Below are 24,863 nucleotides of genomic sequence, written 5' to 3'. Positions count from 1 at the left end.
TTGGCTCTTCATTTTGGGTTTGACATCCTTAAAATTAATCAGCTGAATCTGGTTTATAGCTCATAAAATTCTAGGAAGAGTGCTATATTTTTAACTGGGCAATTTTACACCAATTTTCCTAGAGCCAGCTCAATGCTGACATATTCCTTCTATTTAATGTAATCTTCTCTTCTCCCCCCAAATGGAGGGATTAACATTTCCCCTCAAGTTACTGATTCAAGATAAATAGAGAATTTCTCATTAGGCTTTTCTTTGCAAGAGTGCATATGGCTTTCCCGTGCATTTAAAGTCAAGATGTGCGCTGGAACTCCAAGTCCTCGCCAGGCTGCACTGGGTTGATGCTGTGGAGAAAGTGGCTGACATCTACCTTATATTCAGGCTTTGGTGTCACTCAGTGACAAAATCTTTGCCTCCTGTTCATTCTGATTAGAAAAACGCTTTTAAGAAAAATCAAGAAGGAGCACCTTTGTACTAGACCAGAAGAAACCATCCAGTTATAGGGGAGTTATTATGACAGCCCGACTAACACACCACCAGGACATTTCAGGATTTGTTCTCTTGTGCCATTTTTATTAGTGCACCAGGCAGGACCCCTTTGGTCATAAGTATCAGTGTAGAAAGGAAGTATTTTTTGGCTAACATAACGAAAGGCAGAGTGAAGGTCGGAAGGGTAGGACCAAACTCTGGGGCAGGCCTGGTCACTAGGATGTCTGGAATCAGGAAACCACTAGCATGTTCTCTCCATCTCTCCTCTCGGCTTTGCTCTCGCTGGTTGGCTTTCTCCAGAGGGCAGTAAGTGTGGCAGCTCCAGGTATCACACCAGAGAGTCTTCTATATGTAAAACAGAGAAACCCAGGGGGGACTCTGATTGGACCATTCATGTCATGCACCCATCCTGGATCGTCCAGCGGAGGTGGGGCTGGGGGTGTCTGCCCAGAGGGATGGCAGCTCTCTTTTGAAATTCCTGATGAGAGTAGGCAATGGGTGTTTCCCAAGTTATGGGAAGAGCTGGCCAGCTGCATACCCAACGCACATCCACCACTACTGGCCTCCCTCCCCGCCTGCAGGGTTTTGGTAGATTGAAGCAAGTATCATTTGGCCATAACCTCAAACGGTGCTGACTGCAGCATGATTTATGCAGAATAGAGTCGTGAAAGACTTGCTTCAATGAGTGTACAAGGGGCTTGGGGAGGGGCAGCTGGCCATCGTGTATCTTCTATTCTTGTCCCGGAGCTCTGAGTGAGGCTAAGTCCAGAGTCAGAAGTGGGCAGACTAGGACAGAGCGAAGGAAGGTGAGGAATGAGGTGAGGAAAATGTGGCTGGTACAGCATCTGGGAGGTTGATGTGGGTTACCCTGAATGCTGTGGAGCCCAGCTTCCCCTCATTCTGTGGATGAGTGGACCGAACAACACGAGGCTTTGCTGGCTTGCCAAGAACAGTGGTCCATTAGTAGCCAAGGGGGCTGTGGGACCTCATTCCCAGACAGCAGTTAACTTTCCACTCTGCAGATCAGTGAGGCTTAAACTGGGAGTAGGTATGGAAGGAGCCATCCCAGCTGCCCCCTGGCGGCCTCCGGTCCAACTTGTTGGCTTGGCCTGTAACACTTCTTTTCTAGAAATTGCAGAGCTGTCTCTGGAGCCTGCTGCTCTGAGCTTACTTTGGACCTTACACACCCCTCCTCAGTAAGATGAAGCCTCACAATAACAAGCAACTCCATTACCACAATGGCACGTGGGGATGTGACCCTGAGTGTGGTGGCCTTGGTGCTCTGGATGGGAGCCGTGCCCTCCCATAGGCTAATCAGGTGCTCTACTGCCTTTCCCAACCCTGGGGCGCTTCTTAGCTGTCCCTGTTCCTCTTCACCACCTCTGCTGGTGGCCTTGGGAAGATCGTGCGGGGACTGAGTAGCATTCTTGGGCTGAGGTCAGAGTCTGGCTGTGACTGAAGAAGCCTTCGGATGCTAACAGTAGTGAGTGTCCTTCACCCCATCTCATCAAGGAACCATGAGCTCAGAGGTTCAGGTCCCTGAATCGCATATTTCTGAACTGGGGACAAAGGTCACAATGGTGGGTTTCTGGCTTCCTTCAATTCTTTTAATGCCACCAGTGCTTATTATGTGATTTGGATTAAGACAATGGGGGCAGTGGTAAGGCACTGATCTAAAACAGGAATATTAGAGATGTAAAATGGGCAAGGGCTTAGCCCATGTAGACTTCCAGAAACTTCCTCCTATGAACTGGGTGTGAATCATTCAATTCCCAACTCCCAAGGTGTTTGCCAATAAATTTCTTTACAATCTTACAAGGTCATCTGAGCTGAGATGCTATTTACAACTTCACCGTCATGTGGAGCATGGAGTTATATTTTCTCCATTCTCTTCTCCATCAGCATGGGCTGATTATGTTCAGTTAATACAAACAGTGGTATTTGAAGAGAAATAATTTCTCATTTCTTTTAAGAATGCATTCAAATTACATGGCAGTGTACCCTTCCACATTATATTATGCTATAATGCACCTGAGAGTCTGTGTCCCTTCAGGAGGACTTTGTGTGTGTGTGCCAGTTTGATGTGGACCCGAATGTCAGAAGGAATTCCAAGAGTGAGTACACCAATAGAGGAACAATGGAGGCCATCCTTTGAAGAGGAGGGGTTCAACAGGTGAGAGCCCTCCAGGTACAGACAGCCTTTTACACAATAGAGCTAGACATAAATTAAGTACTGTGTTGCATCTGCAAAGTCATTCCAGCCATAATTACTTTTGAATTAGCATTTATCAGTTGTACAGGAAGGTGTCATTGTGACATTTCCACATATGCTTACAAGATTTTCCTACCTTGGTTAAGTTCACCCCCACCATCATTTTCCCTCATCCCCTCCCTCCTTCTTAAAACAATTTCAGCCATGTCCTTGTTCTATTTCCCGTCACATGTACAAAGTACATGGACCATATTCACCCTCCTGTACCCCTCCACTCCCTTTCCCTTCTCCCACTGACACCAACCCCTGATCAGGCCTTCATTTTCAGTGAAGTAGGCCAGGTTCTGAAAGACAAAGGTTGTGTGTTTTCTTTCCTGTGTGTAAGATAGGTCCAGGACAATGGCACAGTGAAACTCACTGAAAGCTGTTGAGTAGAGGGGAAAGGGTAAGGGAGAGAAATAGAGGGGTTGGTCTGGTTAACGCACGGGATATTCACAGGTGAGATACCATGGTGGTCACTGTTATTTTTTGTAAGTTCCATTGTGATATTTCTATACTTGCGTATATTATGCTTTGATCAGATTCACCCCCCTCTTGTTTTTGCCCCCCTCCCCACTCCCTTTAATTGCAGTGCTTGTGTCAATCCTGTGAAATTTACCAGCATACAGAAGTAAAGCTGAAAGCACCTTTAGAGCTCATGCAGCACAACTGCAGCAGCTGGGTTCCCCGCAGGAAAGGGGAACCACTCTAACCATGGTAAGCAGCCCCTGTTTGTCAGTGGGAGTTGGTTAGAGGCCCAGAGAAGTGGCCTTGAGCCAGCATCTAGGAAAAGTTCCCAGCAGCAGACCCTGCTTCATTCTGGAAGGTGGGAAGAGGGAGGCTGCACCTCAGGGTTAGGGAGCAAAGATGGGACCCTCCACAGCAGCTGCCTGGTTGCTGGCATGTCAGTCTGCCTGCTGCTTCTACCACCACAACCTCTGACTCTCCTGAAGCCAGCAAAGGGGCTGAGGAGGCTGAGCCTGGCTCCCATGTCTGCTGCTGCCATTTAATGCTCAGGTGGCTAGAGTCCCCATGTGTGCTGCTCCATGACTGTGTCTGTGAACAGGGTCCCTTGAAGCAGAGCCTGAGACAGTGTCCCACGCAAGTGACTGCTGAGAGGGTATTCCCAGGGGAAGTCATTAGGGTGGGGTGGCCAGGGCAGGACAAGAAGCCAGAGTATTCTATTGGGGTCAGTGTGTTGACTGAGCAGGGGGGTCCCACAGGGACCAGTGTATGGGCTGGGGCAGTCCTCGGGGCTGTGGAGTGGGCTAAGAGGTCCCATGGGGGTTAGGATGTAGGCTGGGGGAATCTCTCATGGGTCTGGACTGTGGATTATGTCTGGAGGTTGTCTGGCCCAGAGGCAATGGCCTGGAGTGTTGTGCTCTACCTCAGCCAGTCTAGGATGTGTGCCACCTGAGGGGAGATGGGCTGTATCTCTCTGTATTAGTCAGCTAGGGCTGTGTAGCAAACAGTCACACATGAAACAGCTTAGAACAACATACTTTTGTTATTTTGGTCAGGAGTTCGGTTATGACGCAGCTAAGGCTGGGTCTCCCACTCGGGCTCAGAAGGCTGAATCCTCAAGGTCCACTGGGGCTCCATTCCTTTCTGGAACTCAGGGTCTTCCCAATGCTCTGGGGGTGGCTGGTGGGGCTCAGTGGCTGTAAGAGTGGTGTCCTGCTCCCTTGCTTGCTGCTCCGTGGCTGCTCTTGGCTCCCGGAGGCACCTAAGTTCCCTTGCCCTGAGCCCTCTCACTTGATGGCAGTTTGCTTCGTCAGGATCAGTCTTAGTCCATGAGAGCTGCTATAATAAAACACCACAGACTGGATGGCTTATAAACAATACACTCTTTTCTCAACTTCCAAGTTCTGGAGGATTTAGGTTCAAGATCAAGCCACCAGAAGATTTGGTGTCCAGTGAAGGCTGCTTCCTGGTTTGTAGATGGTGCCATCTCACTGGGTCCTCACCTGGTGGAAGAGGTGAAGGGTCTCTTCAGGGTCTTTTATTTTACTTATAAGAGGGTTCCATCGTCATGACCTAATCACCTCCTAAATCTCCCACCACCTGCGGCATTTTGAATTTTGGGAGGACACGGACATTCAGACTGTCACTGGGGATCCGAGGGTTGTGTCCGTTTCTCCTCTGGAGTCCTGATCGAAGGGTTGACCCAAGAGACAAGGAGTGCAGGGCAAAGCAGCAAAGTTTATTGGAAGCAGAAAGTGAAAGTAGTGACTTCAAGGGAGAACAGTGGGCTGTAGCCGCACAGCCCGAGCCAGTGGTCTGGGATCTATCTGGCTTTAAGTGGTTTGAGACAGGCTGGAGGGAGAAACCTGGGCATTCCTACAGGTGGGGTTAGGGTGATTAGCAGATTTGATTGACAGTCAGATGTTGTATAACTGATTTCTGACTGCACAAGTTCCTTCCCAGAATTTACTCTGTTATGATTGTATGAATGAGATGCAAGTAATATTCATGAAACCTTAAGTAGGGAAAAGCACCTAAGAGGTTACTAAAGGTGACTGTGTATACTTCAGAACTGGTTGGAACTGGTTATCATCCCTTTCCCTCTTTGCAGGATGCAAAGGACCACAAGAACTGCAGTTAACCATGAAAGAGGTGTTTCTGGATGGACCGGGAGATGTTTGGATCTTATCTCGCCTGCCAGTCTTCGGAGTAACACTGTATGTCCTGGACCCCTACATGAAGACCACTGGGAGAATCCTTTCCCCCAGCTGTTAAGACAGAGTCTTACGAAATGCAACCGTTGCAGTGACTGTTCCTCCACCACTGCAGTGTAAGGTAACCCAACCAAGGGAGGGACAGCCATCACTATCATCAGGTTCTGCTGGCTAGAATCAAGGCTCAAGTTCCACCTCACTTGAGGGAAGCATTAGACAAAGGTTCCACTCACTGGGGGGGGGGTCATCTTAGAATCCTGCCTACCATGTCCTGTGTCTCCAGAAGTGGCAGCTCCCAGCATCAGCAGTGCCCCTGGAAGGAGCACAGGTGTCAACCATTAGTGACTGCCGCCTACGCAAAGTGGACTGGGCGAGACAATCATTGTGCTTTCTGTGCTGTGCTGGCCTGAAGTGGAGAAAAAAATACCAGTGTACCATGTCCTCTTCCAAATACCACAACCGTGCATCTGAGAGGGAGAGCTAGTCCACTGCAAAGGACCTGGGAGATAGCCCTTTTAACTTTCCAGCTTGTGACACTCAGGGAAGAGCATGGGAAGAGGCAACAAGGCAACTTCAACCCAACAGGGAAGGGGAAGCCACACTGAGAGCTTCTGTGACTTACAAGGTCTCTCAGGCAGCCAGCCCCACACCCAGGTTGGATGTGCAGGTCAGTAGTGATTTTTCAGATGGGTTCCTTCTGGGACCAGGTGGCAGAGAGGATCTCAAATACTGGTGATTAAGTGAGAAAGCCAGAGGAACCAACATTCTCCTTCTGGTTAGTGTAAGGAAGATTTGCACCAGCTTCCAGAAGTTTCTGGAGCTGTAGGAGGTATTGGAGTGGGTCTAGATTGTGGATACAGTTAAATATTAGAGTATGACTTCTTATTGAGCAGGGGTGCTTATTTCTTTGAATCTTATTTATCACTCTTGTCATTTAAATGCTCATAATGTCTAATACCAAGGAATTAGCCATTTGAGGAAACCCAAGTTGCATTTCTGCTGGGAAAAGGTAACCACTAATGGGAGCCCTCAGCGAACTGAACTGTTTGGAATGCAAGGTTGTAATTAAAAGCCGTTTATTTGCAGTGGGCTTTGGGCTATGGAGAAATTGTTCTCCCTGATGCTGACCTTGCACTCTCACCAAGAGGTGGGCAGTGAGTATCCAGCTCTCTATGGGACCTGCTTCCAGGCCCGCAGGCCTGCAGTTCTATGCCTGGACTGAGCCTCCACTACATTCTTCTCCTCAAGGTGGGAGGCAGGGAAACCCCCAATCCAGGTCTCCATCCCAGTTCTCCACCCTGACATCCTGCAGATGAGCCCTTAAAGCAGAGTGAGACTGTCCCTTCAGAGTAGGAAACCCTGGAGAAGCCAGGGCAGGCATCCTCTCTGGGGTGCTATCTCCCCTTCTTCCCTCAACTGGAAGGAGATAACCCATGCGAAAGAGTGACTTGGCTTGGGAAGGCTCTCAAAGTCAAAGATACCTTCAGCTCTCTTGGTTTTGTGACTATCTGACTTTCCATCTGGGCCTCGTGATGGCAGAATGATGAGATGTTGGGAGTATCCAAGGCTGGTGCTCTGATCTGAGCTCTGCTACCAATCCAGGGATGATGGTGATGAGGTCACTTACCCTCTTTGAATATGGCTTGTCTCGTCTATAGAACGGAACCTCATTTCACCTAACAAAAAACAGCATCAATCTATTTAACAGAGTTTAAGGTGGGGATGTTTGTGAGATATGGAGGCATCAAAACAGATGTATATTGAAGAACTTTGGAAGGTGCAAAAAGCTTTGGAGAGACTCCCATTCTTCCTCAAGAATTTTCTGGGAACTTGGAGCCAGATAACTACCCTCAGACCCCTACTGTGTGTCTCAGAAAGCGACCAAGTCTCACAATCAGAATCATTATATATAGAACTTTAAAAAAGTGTACTTTCCTTTTCTTGCCTTTTCATTGGCAAACAGAGCTTTGGTTAGCAGAAAGCCCAGGAGGCGATGTTAATTGCTGGGTTTTATATTTGAAAGGGAAGATTATTAGGAGAAGGCTCAATTCAGAAACTTCAAGAAGAAATGGAAGGGTGTGGTGAGGATTGTGGGGGGTAGGGGGGGTGGCACTGCATTTCCTGTTTGCCTTTCAGATGGTGTTGGAAAACATTACAGAAAAACCATGGATACTCATGAAGAAATTCCAGAATTCATTTTTTTGGTTGCCAGGAGTCTGGCCCAAAAGGTGAAGAGTGGTCAATTTTCTTTTTTTTTAAGAGTTGGGGTTTGCAGGAGTCTATCTAAACGTTTAGCTTGTAGAGTGAAGACAGCATTCAGAGGTGACATCAGCTCACAGCGCAGGCCAGAAGCAACAGAGCCCAGGGTCTGGTTTTCATTTACAGTTTGGGTCTGTCCTGCAGTGAGGAGGGGAGAGGAGGGGTCGGGAGGAAGGGAGGAGGAGGAGGAGGAGGAAGAGGACGAGGAGGGGGAGGAGGAGGAGCTGGAGGAAGCCCTGACTGTACCCTGGACCCTGTCCAGTTTGGAGTTCAGTCTTCCACCAAAGGCCGCTCAGTTCTTCCAGCCTCCTGCAAGGATTGCAAGAGGAGTCAGCCTCCTCTGTTTGCTGGAGTCCCCTCTGCTTGGGGGAGAGAGGCTGCAGAAAAAAAAAGGAGACTCAGTGAGGGAGGAAAATATGCATCCTGGCCAAACATAATTGAATCTAGAAGCCCAGGGATACACATCTTCAGGTTTTCTCAGGGTGAGTGTGAGTTCCTGTTTCTCCTGTTTGTGGGTCTGAAGAAAATGCTTTAACCCAGGAGGTGACCACTTTAGAGGCTCTTAGGATCACTCTGTCAGTTTTCTGTGCATGTTTTAGGTCTCTGGAAGACTCTGCCGATCTTGCTTTCACGCTCTGTGGTGACTGGGTTTCTTTAACGTGGTGAAGGTCATGGGTTGCCTAAGAGGAGAAGCGTAGAAGGCGAATTCAGTGGTGTGTCCGCGGGCTCTGTGCACACCCAGTGCGTTTCTGAATGCTGTGTTTTCGGCTTGTGAATTATTTGAAGTTGTCTCCTCCTTCCCAGGCTGGCTGGAATCTGCTTTGTTTGCAGAAGTCTGGCTGGGGACCACAGAGGAGATCCGTGGGAGATCTCTGGGCTCTCTGAGGGTGACACCGGGTTGGGTGCACACAGCAGTTTCTGCTCTGGGACACTCGTGGGAAGGAAGTGCTGATAGTGCACACTCGATGCCCTCACGATGGCGCTTAGGCTTGGGGTCCAGTGCAGAGCTAGCTGCTCAGCTCCGATCATCAGGGCGTCGTCTTTTTAGGGATCTGAAGTCACTGCGAGAGACCATCCTTTGGAGTTGCTGGGGGGAGCTTCAAGGCTAGAGGACAAGGAATGTGAAACTCAGGCAATGTGCCGAGTGGATAAGGCAGAGCTTTGGGGCTGTGAGCTGCCTGTGTCACCCAGATGGAAGGCCCAAGGGCCATCCCCTGGCTAGGAGGACACAGGGTGGGGCTCAGTTCCTCTCTCGTGGAGGATAGAAACTGTTCACTGATGGTTGCCAGCCTGTTTGGGGACCTATTTCTAGCCTGCTGTGTTAGAAGATGGATTGGGATTGAGGCAGGGAGGGTCCTGTGGTGTACTGGGGGTGGTTAAAGAAACTCAGAGCTTCACAGCAAGGCCAGGGAGAATTTAGAGGCTAGTATGAACCCCAAGAACAAGCCTCACTGAATACAGATAGAGGAGCACCCTGTACCCCATGGGAAGGCAGAGATGTTGATGGGCTTCTCTCTCTCTTACCCACAGCTGATTCCAGAGAACCACCAAGTCTCAGAGCCTTCAGGGTCCCCAACATTCCAGGGGAACCATTCTTAGTACTGCACAAAGCTGAACAGAAATGGTTTTACAATCTAAATTCTATTACTCATAACCAAAACGATGTGGAAATCTGGTTGATTGGCTGTTAATGACATTGGAACTCCCAACTTTTTTGCTGTGCTAAAGGTAATGAAATAGGTTCTCGGTTGGAAGCGGCACATGCTGTCACTCCTCGGCTTTAAAGATGCAGAACTAAAGGTTCTGAGATGCTGCATCTCTTGCCGGTGCCACGGAACGAGGGGCTGAGGCTCCAGGAGTGACCCCTCCCCTTGCAGGAGCACTGAGACTGATGAGCTAGGCGTGGAGATCCCAGCTCAATTTGGACTGGGATTTGAAATGGGCTAGCTGATTTGTCCCCCTAAGAGAGAATTTCCTCCTGTCACATTCTATCACAAGTCATAGGAAAATTAGTTTAAGTTCCGTAAGGGTATACCAGCTAATGGAGAAAGAAGTGAGACACACCAGGGCCATGTGTCTCCACTCTGTGACTGGAAGACCACGGCTGGCATCCTGCATTCAGGCTACCGCATGGTCATGAAGGCCCAGAGGGATAGGAACTGAATTTTGCTCCATTTTGGTGTGGGCTTGCCACTGGGGGTGAAGCAGGGGTGTGAGGTAGGGAATTTCTTTTACAGAAATTTATGCTATAGGAATAATGGTCTCGTGTCTGGACATCCTTGTTTAGGCAAGAATTTTTTTTTTTTAATTACTAGGAAGTGTGTTTTTCTCTTTTCCTCACTCATGGCAGTGAGAAGCCATTAAGCAGATATTGGGTGGGGAAGTGGACGTGGGCAGGACGCCATGGCTGGGGTGGCACCGCGAGGCTCTCCCGGATTTTTCCTGTCTGGGAATTGACGGGTGTGGCTACAGCACCTTCCTGGGAGGTGGGCAGGGATGCTCTTAGAATGCCAGCCCTTGGCCAAGGCTCACCCTGCACTTGGGAGGTGTGTGCCCCACCTCACTATGGTTGAGGACATCAGGTGAAGGGCTGGAGAGTGAATGCCCGATATTTCTGAGATGGAGACTTGTCTTCTCCTCTGCACTTGCTTGTGTCTCTGCCTCTCTTCATTAGTGCCGTTTGCAATTTCACATGTTGGAAGGCAATGTATCACTGATGACACAGTAGGCAGAAACTTCTCTATTTAACCGACTATCGATTGTGGTTTGAATGAAGCTTTAGGTCTTGACCTTGGTTTCAGAGACTTAAAATCAGTGTCTGCTCTGCTCCTGGGGACCTCCTTCCTCTTGGAAGGTGGGTGAGGAGCGCTTGCCACTGCACTGGGGCTTCTCTTCAATCCTTGCTCGTTTCTCAGTGTTTGGGTCCTTACTAGGATAAAGAGTAGCTTTATCAGTGGCCTGTGTCACCATTCACTTCTACGTGAAATTCCACACGTAGAAGTCTGTTGCATGAGACTTTCTTGCAGGTGTGCTAACAACTTTAGCAAAAAATTTTGTTAGAAAATTAGCTATTGTCACTTCTTTGTAGGATCTTATGGGGAAGAATGACAGGCGGTGTCCCCCGTCTGAATGGGACCTTGTGTCCCAAGGAGGCTTTTCCACAGTGATCTCCGGGAGCAAACTTTACACAGTGTCCTAGCTGTGGTGAGCAGGCAATAAAAAACACACCACTGCAGCACAAATAGTTGAGGAACCTGACATTTAAAAGTCCTATTTGTAGCTCTAGCCAAGGCCCCAAACGGTTCAAATTTTAAAGCAGGAAGATTAAAAAGGTTCCTGCTACTTCAGACAGCTATAGACTAGAGGGGGACATTTCTCTCTGTTCCCCAGTTCGTAGATAAAGCTTGTTTCCATTGTAAAAATTCTAAGCTCTTTAAATAGAAGACATTGCTTGGGCCTCTATAACTAGTGTCTTATTCTCAGGGGGGCGCCCACTTTGAAAAAGAGGAGCCTTCTTCAGGAAGGTGTTCTGTTGATTTTCAAGAATGTGACTTTTAATGCATTCTGGTCTCCCCAGGTGGGTGTGGGGAGGGGGTGAGACTCTGTGCTGGGATAGCTGGTTCTCAAATGCACTTTGGCTTCTTTCCTCTAGAGGGCGGCGTCTCCCTCCGAGCTCCAGAAAAAAAATCTCAACGTGTTTCTGGAGTTTCTCAGAGTAGGGTCAGGGCTCTTGGGCTCTCACTTGGTCTACGCCCAACAGAGCCTGAGAATAGCGTTACGATGGACCCAGAGCCCGTGCCGGTGCCTAGTATCAGAGGTGGACGTAAGTTTAGGATTTCGTTGTACTTCCACGCTCTTGGGTGAGTATGTTGAGATGAAATTAAGCCTTTGAATGAGGCGTTCTGTGTTCTTAAGCAGCCCCATTACCCTCATTTGCACTGGGCAAATGAGAAATGAAGCGTTTTCCTTGGATCTATTTACAAAAGTTTACACTAGTAATCAGGTGTGTGAGAGCTAAAGCAGGTTTGCATGTTTATGCTGTGTGCTGAGCTGGATCTGTGTTTGTGTAGAGTTTTTGAATTTTAACACTGAAGAAGTATTTGAATTAGCTCATAAAGTATTCATTACCTGCCTTTTACCATTTCCCCCTAATGGACAACCAGTTTTAATATACTTTTAAGAAATTCACACAAACTGTAGTTGTGAATGTCCCATTTAAATATTCGTTAACTAAAAAGGCACCAAATGATTCAAATTAAAGCAGGGAAATTTGAAAGGTTCCCACTTCTTCAGATGATTGTAAACTAGAGGAGGACATTTCTCTCTGTTCCCCAGTTTCTAGATAAAGTTTGTTTCCACTGTAAAAATTTGAAGAGACAATCTAGCTCTTTAAAGACAAGACATCGCTTGCCTCTCTAAGCCATGGTGATGTGTCTTATTCTCAGGGGAGCCCACTTTGAAAAGGGAGTTCTGACGCTCTGACTTATGTTTATTAGCCTGAGTTAACAATTCCTAGGAGCCTGGGGTGCAGAATTCCAGCTCAAGGCGAAGAAGCTTCCTGCCTTTACTCGGCCTATGTTTCTCACAGTCATTTGGCTTAACAAGACTGTTATGTCCCTGCTTCAGGGTACTGAGCTTCAGGGTCAGGCGAGGGGACAAAAATGGCTAAGACATAGTCCCTGCTCTTCTGGCTGGCAATAAATGATTTCTGCTTAGTTTGATTTCTTTTTTGAATTATTGAAAAATTACTGTCTTGATGGATGCTTTTGTCATATCTTGTCCACTCCAGACATGGAGTTTAGAGAGGTGAATGACTGGGCTAAGGCCACAGGGCTCATATCAGAAGCAAAGCCAGCGTTTCCCCAGGGCTCTGCTCCTGCCTGCTGTCTTTAGACTAGCAGGTATCTGGGACCTGCACATTGGAGGGATAAGGTCTTCAGAATACATTTCAGAGTGCCACTGCATGATCAGCTCTTCTTTGGAGTAGCGTCTTTGCAGTTGATTTAGCAGAGGAGAAGTGCTGTTTAAAACAATCTGGAGAGCGAGAGAAGAAAAAAGAAACAAATACGAAAAGTTCTGCTAGACCTTCTCCCAGGGCAAGGCGCTCGTCTTGCAGGGGTCGGCTGCTCTTAGCACATCTGTGTCCCACTGCTCTGAAGCTTAAGACCTGAGAAACTCAGAGAGTTGGGTGTGGCCGGGGAAGACTTCATTGGGAAGTATTTCTGTGAAATCCCCTGGTGTGTGCTGTGTGACTGATTTTCATGGACCCAGCACATTGGAAATTGGCCACTGGAAGGAAGAGCTTATGCGTTGGTTTAATTTCAAAATTAAAAATTGTACAGCAGCTGGATCTGACTCAGGTCTCAAGGGAAACCATTCCAGGAAACTGGCTTTTCACTTCTGGAAACTTCATGAGTTGAATCAGCAACCAGTGCAGACATCAGAGCTGCAGCCAGCTCTGCATATGACCCTGACATAGCCCTGGGGTGATGCAGGGAAGTCTGACACCCTGCTCGGTCAGAACCTAGGGGTGCAGATGAAAGATTGGGGTGCAGGGACCACTGCCCACTCACCCACTTAGCCTTATTTTGCACAGCAATGCAAAGTGAGCCTGGGAGAGATTGATCATTACTGCTAGAGACAAGGAGGAATTTCCTACTTTTTAAAGACTAATTTTCTCTTCTATCTTTATGAATCAGAAAGCAAAGAAAAATTGAACTCTTCCTTACAGTGTGAGAACATTTTTGCCACTTTGCTTTAATAATTCTGCAAGGGAATGTCATGGTTTCAGAGAGGCCAGTGCACCAAAGTTTCTGGCCAAGCTAGGTAGAGAGTGGAACCAAACGGGTGAGCTCCGCTCGAATCCAGCTGTACCCCAGATTCTGCACTGGAGGAGAAAGGGTGTGTGTTCCAGCACTTTTTTTTGGCAGTACTTGGTTTTGAGCTCAGGACCTTGCACGTGAGGCAAGCACTCTATCACTTGAGCCGGGCCTCCAGCCCTTTTTTGCTTTAGGTTATTTTTCAGATAGGTTCTTTCTCTTTGCCTGGACTGGCCTTAGGCCACAATCCTCCTACCTACACCTCTGGAGTAGCTGAGATCAGACACAGGCTGCCATACCAGACCTATTTGATTGAGATGGGGTCTTGTAAACTTTTGCCATGGATGGCCTGGAATCACCCACTCCTAAGTAGCTGGGATTACATGTGTGAGTTACCATTCCAGGAGGGTACAGTCACGTTTGAAGCATTTTCTAGTGCACCTTCTTCCTTAATACTGAAGTCAAACTAGTCTCCCCTGATGGCTAGGATAAAGGGATATAAATGTCACCATAAACCTCATCAACTATCACACGTTTCAGGATGTAGCCTGCTTTTTATGACTGCTTGGTGGCTTCCAGTGCTTTAAACCATGGCAGATAGAGAACTCCCTGCTTCGTGGTTATTATCCTGGACACTCAAATATGTTTTTAAGCAAATTTCCAAAATATCTGGATGATTAATCTAAAGTTTCTGTAGAAGGCGCTATCCCTTGAGGAGCTCAGCTTGTGCCAGGTTGGGGCCCGGCTGCCTCTGTCTCCTTCATGCACTGGCCTCATTCCCAGGGCGGCATCCTTTCTTTCTGCCCCATGCAGATAATTAATACCTGAGGTGTGGAAAGGGTGTTGCTCTGTAAGTTTCTACCAGAAAGAGCAGAAGATCTTGAGTCAGCTACTCAGTATCTAACAAGGATGTAGGTCGTAAGGATGTCACATCGTCATACATGATGAAAAGGTTAAAAAATTTTGTCATCCCAGGAGACACTCAGATTCTCTTTTTTCACTATTAGACAACATTTATTATCTGAGTGGTAATCACAGTTAGTACACACAGGAATACTTTTTTCCCTTTTTAAATTATTGTTGTACTCAGGGCACATTGTGACATTTACCAAAGTTCTTACAGTACATCATAGTCGAGTTCAATCCCCCACCCCCGCCATAATTCTCCTTTATCCCACCTCCTCCCATTCCTGGAATAGTTTCAACAGGTCTCATTTTTCCATTTTCATTCATGAGTACACAGTATTTCCACCATACTCACCCTCCTACACCCTTTCCTTATATCCTCCCCTCCCACTGGTGCCAGCCCCCAGACAGAACCTGTTTTATCTTCCTGTTCTCTGTTTTTGAAAAAAAGACATTTTGTTTAAGCTATGCAGGGAGTTTCATTGTGCTATTTCCATGTACATATGTTTTATAACCCAAATTGGTTCATCTCCTATATTTTCCTCCTTTCTACCTTAGTCCCCTTCTTATGGTGATTTCAAACAGATTTAAAAATTCTATAATCATTCTTGTATGAGGGCTGGCATGTGGTTCAAGTGGTAGAGCACCTGCCTAGTAAGTGCGGGGCCCTGAGTTCAAACTCCTGTACCACAAAAAGGGAAAACCAACTTTTGTTCATTCTTGTATAGAAAGTACATCAACTATATTCACTTTTTTAACTTCCTTCTTTTACCCTGCTTTTCCTGTTAGTAAACCCCCCCACAGTGTGACCTGTTTTTTCATAATATTGTTTGTATTTGTACTGGGTCTATATTCCACATATGAGAGAAATCATGCAGCCTTTGGCTTTCTGAACCTTTGGCTAACTTCACTTAGGATGATGTTCTCCAGTTCCATCCATTTATCTGCAAACAACAAAATTTCATTTTTCTTTATGGCTGAATAAAATTCCATTGTGTATAAATTCCACGTTTTCTTAATCCGTTCATCAGTAGTGGGGCATCTTGGTTGTTTCCATAGCTTGGCTATTGTGAATAGTGCTGCAATAAACATGGGTGTGCAGGTGCCTCTGGAGTAACCTGACACACATTCCTTTGGGTATATCCCTAGGAGTGGGATTTCTGGATCGTATGGCAGATTTAGTTTTAGTTTTTTGAGGAAAAAGCAGATTATTGTTTTAGAGTATTTTCATAGATTAGAAGAGAAAGATCAGAATTGTTAAATGAACAGAGAAAACATAGTTTCTGATGTATTTCTTTGGGGAGGTTTTCGTAGAGTCATTCCAAGTTGTTGCTTTGACGATTCCCTGAAAGACCTATCAAACAGCAACAGATATTAAATTCCACTCTTGTCTTCCTATCTGGGGGATCTAGCTACCCCTAGTGTCTTCTATGGGATGCAGGTAAGAAAGAAGAGAAAGAGTGAGGAAAAGGGAGAGAGCCAGGGGCTTCCATTCTCAAGAAAGGACTGTTGGGAGAGTCAGCAAAGCTGAGGGTGGGCCAGCACCCCGAATGTGCTGAAATTTGTCTTTCATTTCATGTGCATATCCACGGCTTTTCGCTGTGGTCTTTGGTGATTTCTGAAACCCCATTTAAAACAGGACAGTGAGGAGTTAACAGGAGTCCTAGAATGCAATAGGAGACAGCTGGGTTCTAAAGGGCAGTGCTTGGAGAAAACCAAATAAAAGACTTCAAAATGAGAGCTCTGGATGTATTTAAGCCTTTGTTTTAAAATTATTTCCTTGTGTGCATGTGTGTGTCTTTTTCTTAAAAAAGATTTCCAGACATGGAAAATGAAAACGCTTTTGAGGAGGCTTAATGAAAGCTAATTTCACAGAATTGCAAAATAGCTTGGGAAAGTCTCTGGACTATGATTGAGTGCAATCATGTTGAAAATGATGTCAAGTTGAAGACTGCAGGGTGACCTTATAATAAGAGACGTCCTAAATTTCACATGAATGGGGAAAGACACCTCGAATACTTTTTACAATGAGGCGGGTAAAGTAAGGGAATTAGAGGAATTAACTAGAAAGAGAAGAATAAAAATGTAATGGGCTTCTCTTTTTGAATCCATTGCCTGGAGGGTACAGACTCTGACAAATGGCACTCCACCCACCAGCCCATAGGGTCTTTCACAGTCAGTCTGATGTTTATTTTTTCATATTTGAAAGAACAGAATCAGACATTCACTACCACTATGGAAGTCTTTTTTGTTTTTCCCCAAAGACGGGGAGTTTCCTGGACATCTAGGCCTAATCTGTCCTAGTCTCTGTGGTTTCCTGGGATTCTTCCCTTGGGCTTTGTAAATGTAGACTTGGGTTAGGACTCCTGGCTCTACCTTATTTTATCTATGTGGTCTTGGTCAGTCACTTGGTCTCATCTGGCTTTAATTACTGAGCTGTAAAATGGAGTGGTGTGGCGGGGGTAGGGGGATCAGCCATTGGGTTGCTGGAGGAAGGTGTGGATTCCCACCTTGGAGGATGGAACCCCAGTGGGTATTATCTGTGTTCTAGTCTCTCCTCTCTGGAGGTAGCAGTTGTGGGTGATGGGAGGGGAAGAGAGTGACTGCCTCGTTTCTCTTTATTAAAATGGGGAAGCTGAGTGATCATTTGGGAAGATAGTGTTTGACATCTTTTACTAATCTACATGAAAACATTTACCAGGATTTGCTGCCAGGGAATCTGACTTGAAAAATCCAGGATATGATAAATGATAGAATAGATTTAATTGCAAACAAAAACATTAATAAATATCTACCAGCTGTGCTAGGAACCCATGGGTCACGTGACTAGCTCTGTAGTACAATGTCAGGAAAAGAGTGGCAGTGAAGGTGGTTCTCTCACCTGGGAACTCAGCTGGGGCAAACCACGTGGATGGATTCACACAAGTGGGGCCTCCATGATTCACCATCCCATCAGCATCAGCTCCTGACATAGTTCTCAGAGTTGGAGGAACTTCTCCCTCTCCTCCTTGCCCTCTCCTACTCTCCCCTCAATACCAGGATGAATTTTTGAAAAAAAAAAAATTCCTGTGCACAATGCATTTATTTCATTGCTCTGTGTCCCAATGGGAAGCCTTTCATCAAGGAGGTGTTCTTATAAAGTAGATTAATGTCAGTGAAGTGAACATCTTTCCATGTGACCTTCAACCAATTTAAATGTCATTTTCCTTAGAATAGTCATATCACTGCTTAGATCTTATCGAATGCTCTTGAAGGCTAGAAAAGTATTTTGGAATTGTTCTATGGTAACCCACTCAAAGTCTAACACATGACAGAAGTAGTGGGTTCAAAGGAGTCTCCCATGTGAGGTACAGAGATGGTTAAGAAACCATTAGTAAAAACTGCTCAGACCTGACTCATCAGACCTGACTCAAATGGTGGTTCGTAGCATCTGCAGAGACATCTACGCCCTTCCCATTCTAGACCTAGACTCAACAGTGGTCAGACACACCTCTTCTCATGTCTTGGGTTTTCCTGAATGGCTTACATACATAGCCCAATTCTTTGCAGTGGGGTACTATAATATTCTTGTGCTTTCATTCTTCAGCAAAATGCTACTTAAAATCACACAGCCCCTTTGTGGATTAAGTATTTAAAACAATCCAACCGGGTCTCCCAGAAAATGTTCATGAATGTTTTTTACTGAAGTTGTGGTGCTTAATCTTTGGGGTGGAATAGGTAGGTAGCATTGTTTTGTTTATGGTCTTTTAGAATCACAAAGAATGTGGGCTCTGTGCTCAGGAAACCCCACATTCACAGATACAATTTTGCACATAATTGTGGGAGAGTCAAGAAACCTTTTATATCTGTCAGTAACATACTAAAATATTGGTCTAGAGTAATTATACAACCACAGGTTGTTTTGAAAAGAACATAATGCTAATTCTTGATAAAAGTCTAGTGATCAGTTTTAATAGGACGAGTCAAGGGTAGCACATGTACAGTGAACTTTTATATCATTCTGAAGGGTACATTGTCATTTAACTGAGGATACACAAGAACCACAGACAATGAATGCACTTGCTTTTGGATCTTGCTTTTTGATCCAATCTGTGTCTTTTGATGGGAGAGTTTAGTCCATTTACATTTAAGGTTATGATTGAGAGGCATTTACTGATTCCTGTGTTTCTATTGGTTTTTTCCAGATTGAGTTTTGTGATGATCATTATTTACTTTTGACTTCGTTCACCTTTGGGTTTTGCTGGTTTTCTGAGTTGATCATGCTTGCTGTTTTCCTAACTCTTGTAGGTTTATCACTTCCCCTTGAGTTTTATTCTTTCCTAGCTGCTCATATTTGTGATGTTTTTCATTCACTTCCATGATTATTATTCCTTTGAGTATCATCTGTAATGCAGGCTTGGTGGACATGAACTGCTGTAGCCTGTCCTTGTCTTGGAAGGTCTTTATTTCTCCCTCGAGGCTGAAGGACAGCTTTGCTGGATAAAGTATTCTTGGTTGGCAGTTATTCATTCTCAGAGCTTGAGTTTTACTGCTCCGTGCTTTTCTGGCTTTTAGGGCTTGTGCTGAGAGGTCTGGGGTGATTCTCATGTGTTCACCTTTGTTGTAAGCTGGCATTTTTCTTTTGAAGCTTTCAATTTCCTTTGTTTTCTAGATTTGGCATTTTAATTAGAATGTATTTCGGGGTTGTTCTTGCTGATCATGTCTATTTGAAGTTTGAAATGCTTCCTGTATATCAGTGTCTGTGTTGTTACACAGATGTGGGAAATTTTCTCTGTGATGTCATTGAATAGATTTTCTATGCCTTTAGTTTGTATTTCAGCTCCTTCTTCCACCCTAGTCTTTTGATCCTGTCCCAGAGTTCTTGTATGTTTTATTCATGCGTATTAACTTTTTTGATGGCATGCAATGACTCTTCAATTTTGTCCTCCTTCTCTGATAGTCTTTCTTCTGTTTGATCTTGTCTGCTGATAATACTATCCATTGTGGTTTGTATTTGATTTATTAAGGTTTTCATTTCTAACATTTCACCTTGATTTTTTTCATAATTTCCATTTCCTTGCTGAATTTCTCTTCCATGTTGCTGACTTTCTTGTCTAGGTCTTGGATTGATTTCCTAACTTCATTTATCTGTTTATTTGAGTTCTCTTTAAGGTCTCTGATCATTTTCAATAGTAGGCTTCTGCATTCTCTTTTGACATTTCAGCCAATTCATTATTCTTGGATTCAGATGTTGAGCTGTTGTGGTGGGAGTTTGGATATAAAACATTGCCTTAGTTTTCATATGTAAGTTTCTATGCTGCGATCTGTGCACCTGTTGGTCTATTACTTCTTTTACTTCCTTGGGTGAGTGGAGAACCTACAGTAGAAGTGAGGTAAACAATTCAGGTGTTTGAATGCATAAGGAACAACTGAAGCCCAAACCCGTTTCTCCAGTAAGGTTGAGTGGGAGTAAAATTCTGATTCTAGGGAGATGATCAGGGAGCTCAACACTGGTTGAGGGTGTAAGGATTGGACATTGAGCATTGCGGGGAAGAGTGTGGGGAAGGGAGGGGCGTGATGGGAGGAAGGAGAGGGAGTTGAAGGTGATGATAGTAATGAGAGGTATTAGTAACTGGGAAACACATGATGCAAGAAAAAGGAGAAAAACAGTCAAACAGGAACAAATAAAGAATAACAAGAGCAAACTTGGAAATAAAGAATCAAAACAAAAACAAAGAAACAGAACAAAGAAACAAACAGATAACCAAACAAGCAAACAAAATGCTTGTATTTCTTGTCTGTGAGACCCTGATTGTTATAGAAACAGCTTCAGAAAGACTGAGTTGGGCTTTTAGCCGGGGTGTCAGAAAGGGACAGCTGAGACAGTAAATTCTCTAACAGAGCTTTGCTCTCTGAGTTGTTTTGGGTCTGGGGTGCCTCTGTAGACAGGGGGTTGAGACTTCCTATTGAAATGTGGAGAGCTAGGAGCTGGCTTCTTTGGTGCGGTGGGGTCTAGTGGCTTGACAGTCCTGGTCTGCTGACTGCTTTCCTCACTTGGACCCAGTCCAAACCTCCCCCTCTCTATGTCTGCCTCTGGTGGTGGACTTCCAAGCAGACGCTGTGGTTTGGAGACCTAGGGTGCCTAGGGGTGTTGTCTTTTAAATCCCAGCTTTGCTCAGTTAGATGCTTGTTGCTTGCTGTAATTTGCTATTAAGCAGCTGCAGTAACTGGGGCTCTCAGCCAGTGGGGGCTGGGTGTTTTGTTTTTTAAAATTGACCTTATTCAATGGGGCTCTTGACCTCTGAGTGTTTCCTGCCAGGGGTGTTCTTTCTACCTGGACAATATGGCTTGGAGACCAAGGAATATGTCTGTGATTTTCCACATCATCCAATGCTCAGTGTCCAAGCTGGCCTGCCTGCAAGGAGCTTCAGATAGCTGTCAGGTACGGCTCGCTGTTTTGCTGTAGTGAATTCCTCAGCAGTTAGGCGGAGTCGCCAGTCCCCTACCCCAGCACCACGTAACTTCTCGCTGGCTGCAAGTACAAGCCAGGTGCCTTGAGAAACCAGACTTGGTCTGTGCCTTGCCACAGCTCTCTGAGGTTTGAGAAATGCAAGGCTATCCTGTTTTGCTGCTGGCCTGCCATACAGCGGGGAATTACTGTCTCTTGATGTCCCCACTCTGGAGTTAGGATTTGTGAGTGGTGTAAATATTGTTCCAGAGCTAGTTTTGCTAGTCTGTCGTGGCCATGGCTTGGCTTACCTTCAGATAGTCTTCCCTCCCTGCAGGGGAACATGGACAGGCAGGCGCTGTAAACTGTTTGTGTAGTCTTTTTGATCCGGTGTAGTTTTCAGATATTTGTTTACTCTTCTATGTTTGTCTTCTGTATGTTGGCTCCTCTGTATGCAGTCTCTTTTTTGTTACTCAAACTCACTCATGCAGCCTGATGCAGGAAGCATTCATTCCTCCACCATCTTGTGTACTTGTCCAAGTACACGTTGAAATTATTCCAGAAGCAGGCTTGGGATTCAGTGTTCCCAAATTCAGTTGCTCATGGAACCCCCTCCTTTTTCCTCTAGAACATTCCATGGAAGGAGTGCTCTGTAGAATTTGCTTAGGGAAATGCTGACAAAACCTGCCTTAGCAAGACAATCGTAGTTAGAACAGATTCACCATCTGTTTTGAGTCAGACATTTCAGACATTTAACAAGCAGATTGTCCTGGAGCTCTCCAGGAGGCTGGCAGGAGAGGTGTTCCTGTTGTTTTCTTAGATGAGCAGTGGAGTCTTAGAGAGAGTAAATGACCTTCCCAAGAAAGGTTGAGGTGGACCCAGGATCGGGTTTATCTGACTCCAAGCACCTTGTCTTCCCCAGCGTCTCTGGCTCCTTATTTGAGTCCTTAATAAGCCCAACTCGGGCTATTGAACTTGACTGACAAGTTGCCATGAACAGTGGCATTGTAATTAGGAGAAAAAGGTTTTCTTCTTATCTTCTTCTCTCATTAACTTCTCTGGTGCCTTTTGAACACTAAGGCACCTGTTATTTTGTGTGGCTTGGGTTACTTATGCTCTGAACCCCAATGTTTGCACTGTGAGCACAGGAATCAGCATCTACCTAGGAAGATCACATGAAGGTAATGACATCATGAAAAGCCAGCACATAGTTAGTGCTGGAACGCTTTGGTAGCATAACATCAAAAATGTGCTTTGCTACCATTCTAGCCTACTGGTGCCACTAGTGCCCTTCTTCGTTAATACTGTTATCCAAACTCCTAGGCCGGGAACCACTGACCAGGAAGCCCCTAACCATTCTGGCCAAGAAGAGTCACTGTCACAGATACTGGCAGGATTAGCTACAGAATTTCTGGGAGCAGTGCAAAATGAAAACTAGGGGCCCTTTGTCCGAAAGTTATGAAGAATTCCACAAAAGCGATAGCAATGTATCGGACCAAGGGTGGAACCTTTCTGAACACAAGGTCCTGTTGCAGCCCTGGCTGCAGCTGAAGATGGAATCAGGAGAAACCAGAGTCTTGAGCCAAGGGGAGGAGAGGAAGTGTGCTGTTCTGGCATGGGATCCTCAGTCTGGATGTGAAGACCTAGGCAGCTGTCTGGAGGGGTCTTGAGGAAGACCCCAGTCCCAAGCTGATCTCATTGGGTTGAGGGAGAGGAGGGTAAGGAGACTGGTGTGAAGCCCTGAGTTAGGAAGAGAAGGTGTGGTGGGCAGAAGAGAGGTCTGATGTTATGGGTCACTGAGCCTACGTGAACCTGAACTTGGCTGTCTGGAGGTCGTGTGTTGTGTAACCACCAGTTGGTGCATGGGAAACTGTACAGCAAGCAGTTGGCTCTCAGTTCTGACTCTGTATCTGTGCTAATTAAACCTCCCAGGCTTGTTCTACTGCGAGGGAGGGAGTTGGCATACAGCAGGGAAAGTGCTGACTAGCAAAAGAGGAAAAGGGGAGGCTGGACATTGTCCCATTGCTATGGTTAGGGACAGCACATGCTATGACTTGGGTAAAACTCATCCCTCCATGAACCAGAGCTTTCCTTTGTGATTCATTTAGGCATGATTTACAAACAGGAGCTGCTGTCACCCACCTGCCACCCTCTGTGCCCATGCACTCCTGAGCTTTCTTTCTCCTGACATTCACTCAGGGGTGTACTACTTCCAAATTGCTGCCTGCTCAATTTGGGAAGAAAAGAAGGTTTAATTGCAGTGTTCTTAACTGTGGAAAAAGTAATACAGTCACCAGATTCTAAGATTCTCATTTATATGTTTAATTAAAAATACTTTTCATAAGAGAGCTACATTCCTAGTTCATTAGTAACTTGAATCTTCTCTTCCCTCCCGTCCTTCCTCCCTCCCTCTTTCCCTCACTCCTTTTCTTCCTTCCTTTCTCTATCATCTATGTATGTATTATATGTGTGTGTGTTTGGTTATATGTTTCCTACAGTCATATGTCACTTAATGATGGGACATTCTGAAAAATGTATCATTAGGCAATTTTGTCATATGTGGACATCTTAGAGTATACTTACAGTAAGAAGGATATGACATCACTGGACAGACTTTATGGGATCTTATGGGTTATATATGGGGTCCATTGTTGATTGAAGCATCACTATATGGTATATGATGTATGTCTGTTTCTATCCATCCATCCATCCATCCATCCATCATCTGTCTCTCTATCTACCTACCTACCTACCTAGTTACTATTTATTTATCATCTATCTGTTTGCTTCTGGTGCAAAGAATGAATCAGGCACAAAGCTCCCCTGGAAGTCTAAAACAGACATCAAAAGCACTGGATTTTGAGGAAGTTTGCAGGGCAAGGGTCAAGTCTGATCATTTTCTTCTGCCCCATTTTTTCTTTTAGGTTCACACTTGGTGCTTAGACAAATTCAAAATGAGGAAACATCGACATTTGCCCTTAGTGGTCATCTTTTGCCTCTTTCTCTCAGGCTTTCCCACGACTTATGCCCAACAACAACAAGCAGGTAAGGTCCAGAAACATCCTCATCTTTGTAAAACTAGTTTTGTAAAATCTAGTTTTGTTTCTAGATCTTAGACATTATGAACTTAACATAGAGCCTAGATGTGTTGAGAGACAGCTCAGTCACCTGTTAGAGGAAATAGATTGACTTCATGGACCTTTTCAGATGCTCCTTATTCAGTGAGCGATGACTTATGCTTGCTAAAACTTGACTTTGGTATCTGGGAGCTGGCTTCAAAGGGGCCTGTTTTTATGTTGGGTGTAAGCAGAAAGTTCCCATCTCAGAAGGTTCACAATCTGAGGGGCTTTTCAAGATTTGTGGCACTGGTCTGAGTGGAAGACACCTACTGAGTAAAAATGCTTTTCCCTGAAAAACAAGACAAAACAAAGGTCACCTTCTCTCTATAACTCTGTACACAGAAAGACACTTTCCAGAATTATTGGATCCTTGGAAAAAAATCTGTTTTCTCAAATATTTAAAAATTGACCTCAATAATTCTTTTAAGGATTCACTCTCAGTTTTAGAAAAGTGAGAAAAGCATCACAGGTGGTGAGGAAGGGACCTGGGTCTCTCACTCCTTTGCCTGGAGAGCTGGGCCTTTGGCAGGTCTCCCCGTAGGTCAGGTCACCCTAGATGGAGGGGAGGCTAGCACTCCTCAGTGCAAGAGGAATGTGGGTTGGGGCTCCAGTCAGCCTGAGGTAAGTAGAGTCTAGGAGCCAGCCTGGCCATAGCAGCTGAAGGGTTTCTTGGGGACAGTTGGGGAAGAGCAGGACTCATCTGTGAACAAGACCAATGCTATCCAGCATCTATGAGGGCTTTCCTGGCCCTGCAAAATATGCAGTAACTAATTAGAGATCCTTTGATCATGCTAAATAATCTGAGAAAAAAATTCTCCAAATTGACACAGGTCTTCTTCATTGATGTCTTGCAAATGACCTAAAGCATTGATGTCAAGTTCATGTCAAACAGAAATTGTCAGGTTTCCTTCTTGTCAA

The 24,863-nt window shown here is 45.5% G+C and overlaps 1 protein-coding gene and 1 long non-coding RNA gene across 4 annotated transcripts in view; both read left to right on the top strand.

Moving 5' to 3' along the window:
* The first annotated feature begins 1,929 nt into the window (after positions 1-1,929).
* LOC141422412 (uncharacterized) lies at positions 1,930-5,591 on the top strand. The gene is made up of 3 exons (XR_012446955.1): positions 1,930-2,659; positions 3,330-3,454; positions 5,313-5,591. It is a non-coding gene; the product is annotated as an uncharacterized lncRNA (long non-coding RNA).
* Positions 5,592-7,908: 2,317 nt separating this feature from the next.
* Positions 7,909-24,863, top strand: part of Col6a3 (collagen type VI alpha 3 chain) — an 81,657-nt gene continuing 64,702 nt past the window's right edge. Inside the window, exons 1-2 of one of the 3 annotated variants that reach the window (XM_020187569.2) lie at positions 7,909-8,156; positions 23,751-23,871. In XM_020187569.2, coding sequence (XP_020043158.2) covers positions 23,781-23,871 — 91 coding nt within the window. In that variant the 5' untranslated portion in view covers positions 7,909-8,156; positions 23,751-23,780. Of the gene's footprint in view, positions 8,157-9,195; positions 9,403-11,354; positions 11,535-23,750; positions 23,872-24,863 lie in introns of those variants that run through there. The other 2 variants (XM_074072068.1, XM_074072067.1) reach the window with 2 other exon arrangements.

The sequence above is a fragment of the Castor canadensis genome, chromosome 4 (assembly GCF_047511655.1).
Source record: "Castor canadensis chromosome 4, mCasCan1.hap1v2, whole genome shotgun sequence".
NCBI lineage: Eukaryota > Metazoa > Chordata > Mammalia > Rodentia > Castoridae > Castor > Castor canadensis.
The sequence above is the reverse complement of the archived record's forward strand: the minus strand, read 5'-3'. Positions and strand labels throughout refer to the sequence as shown.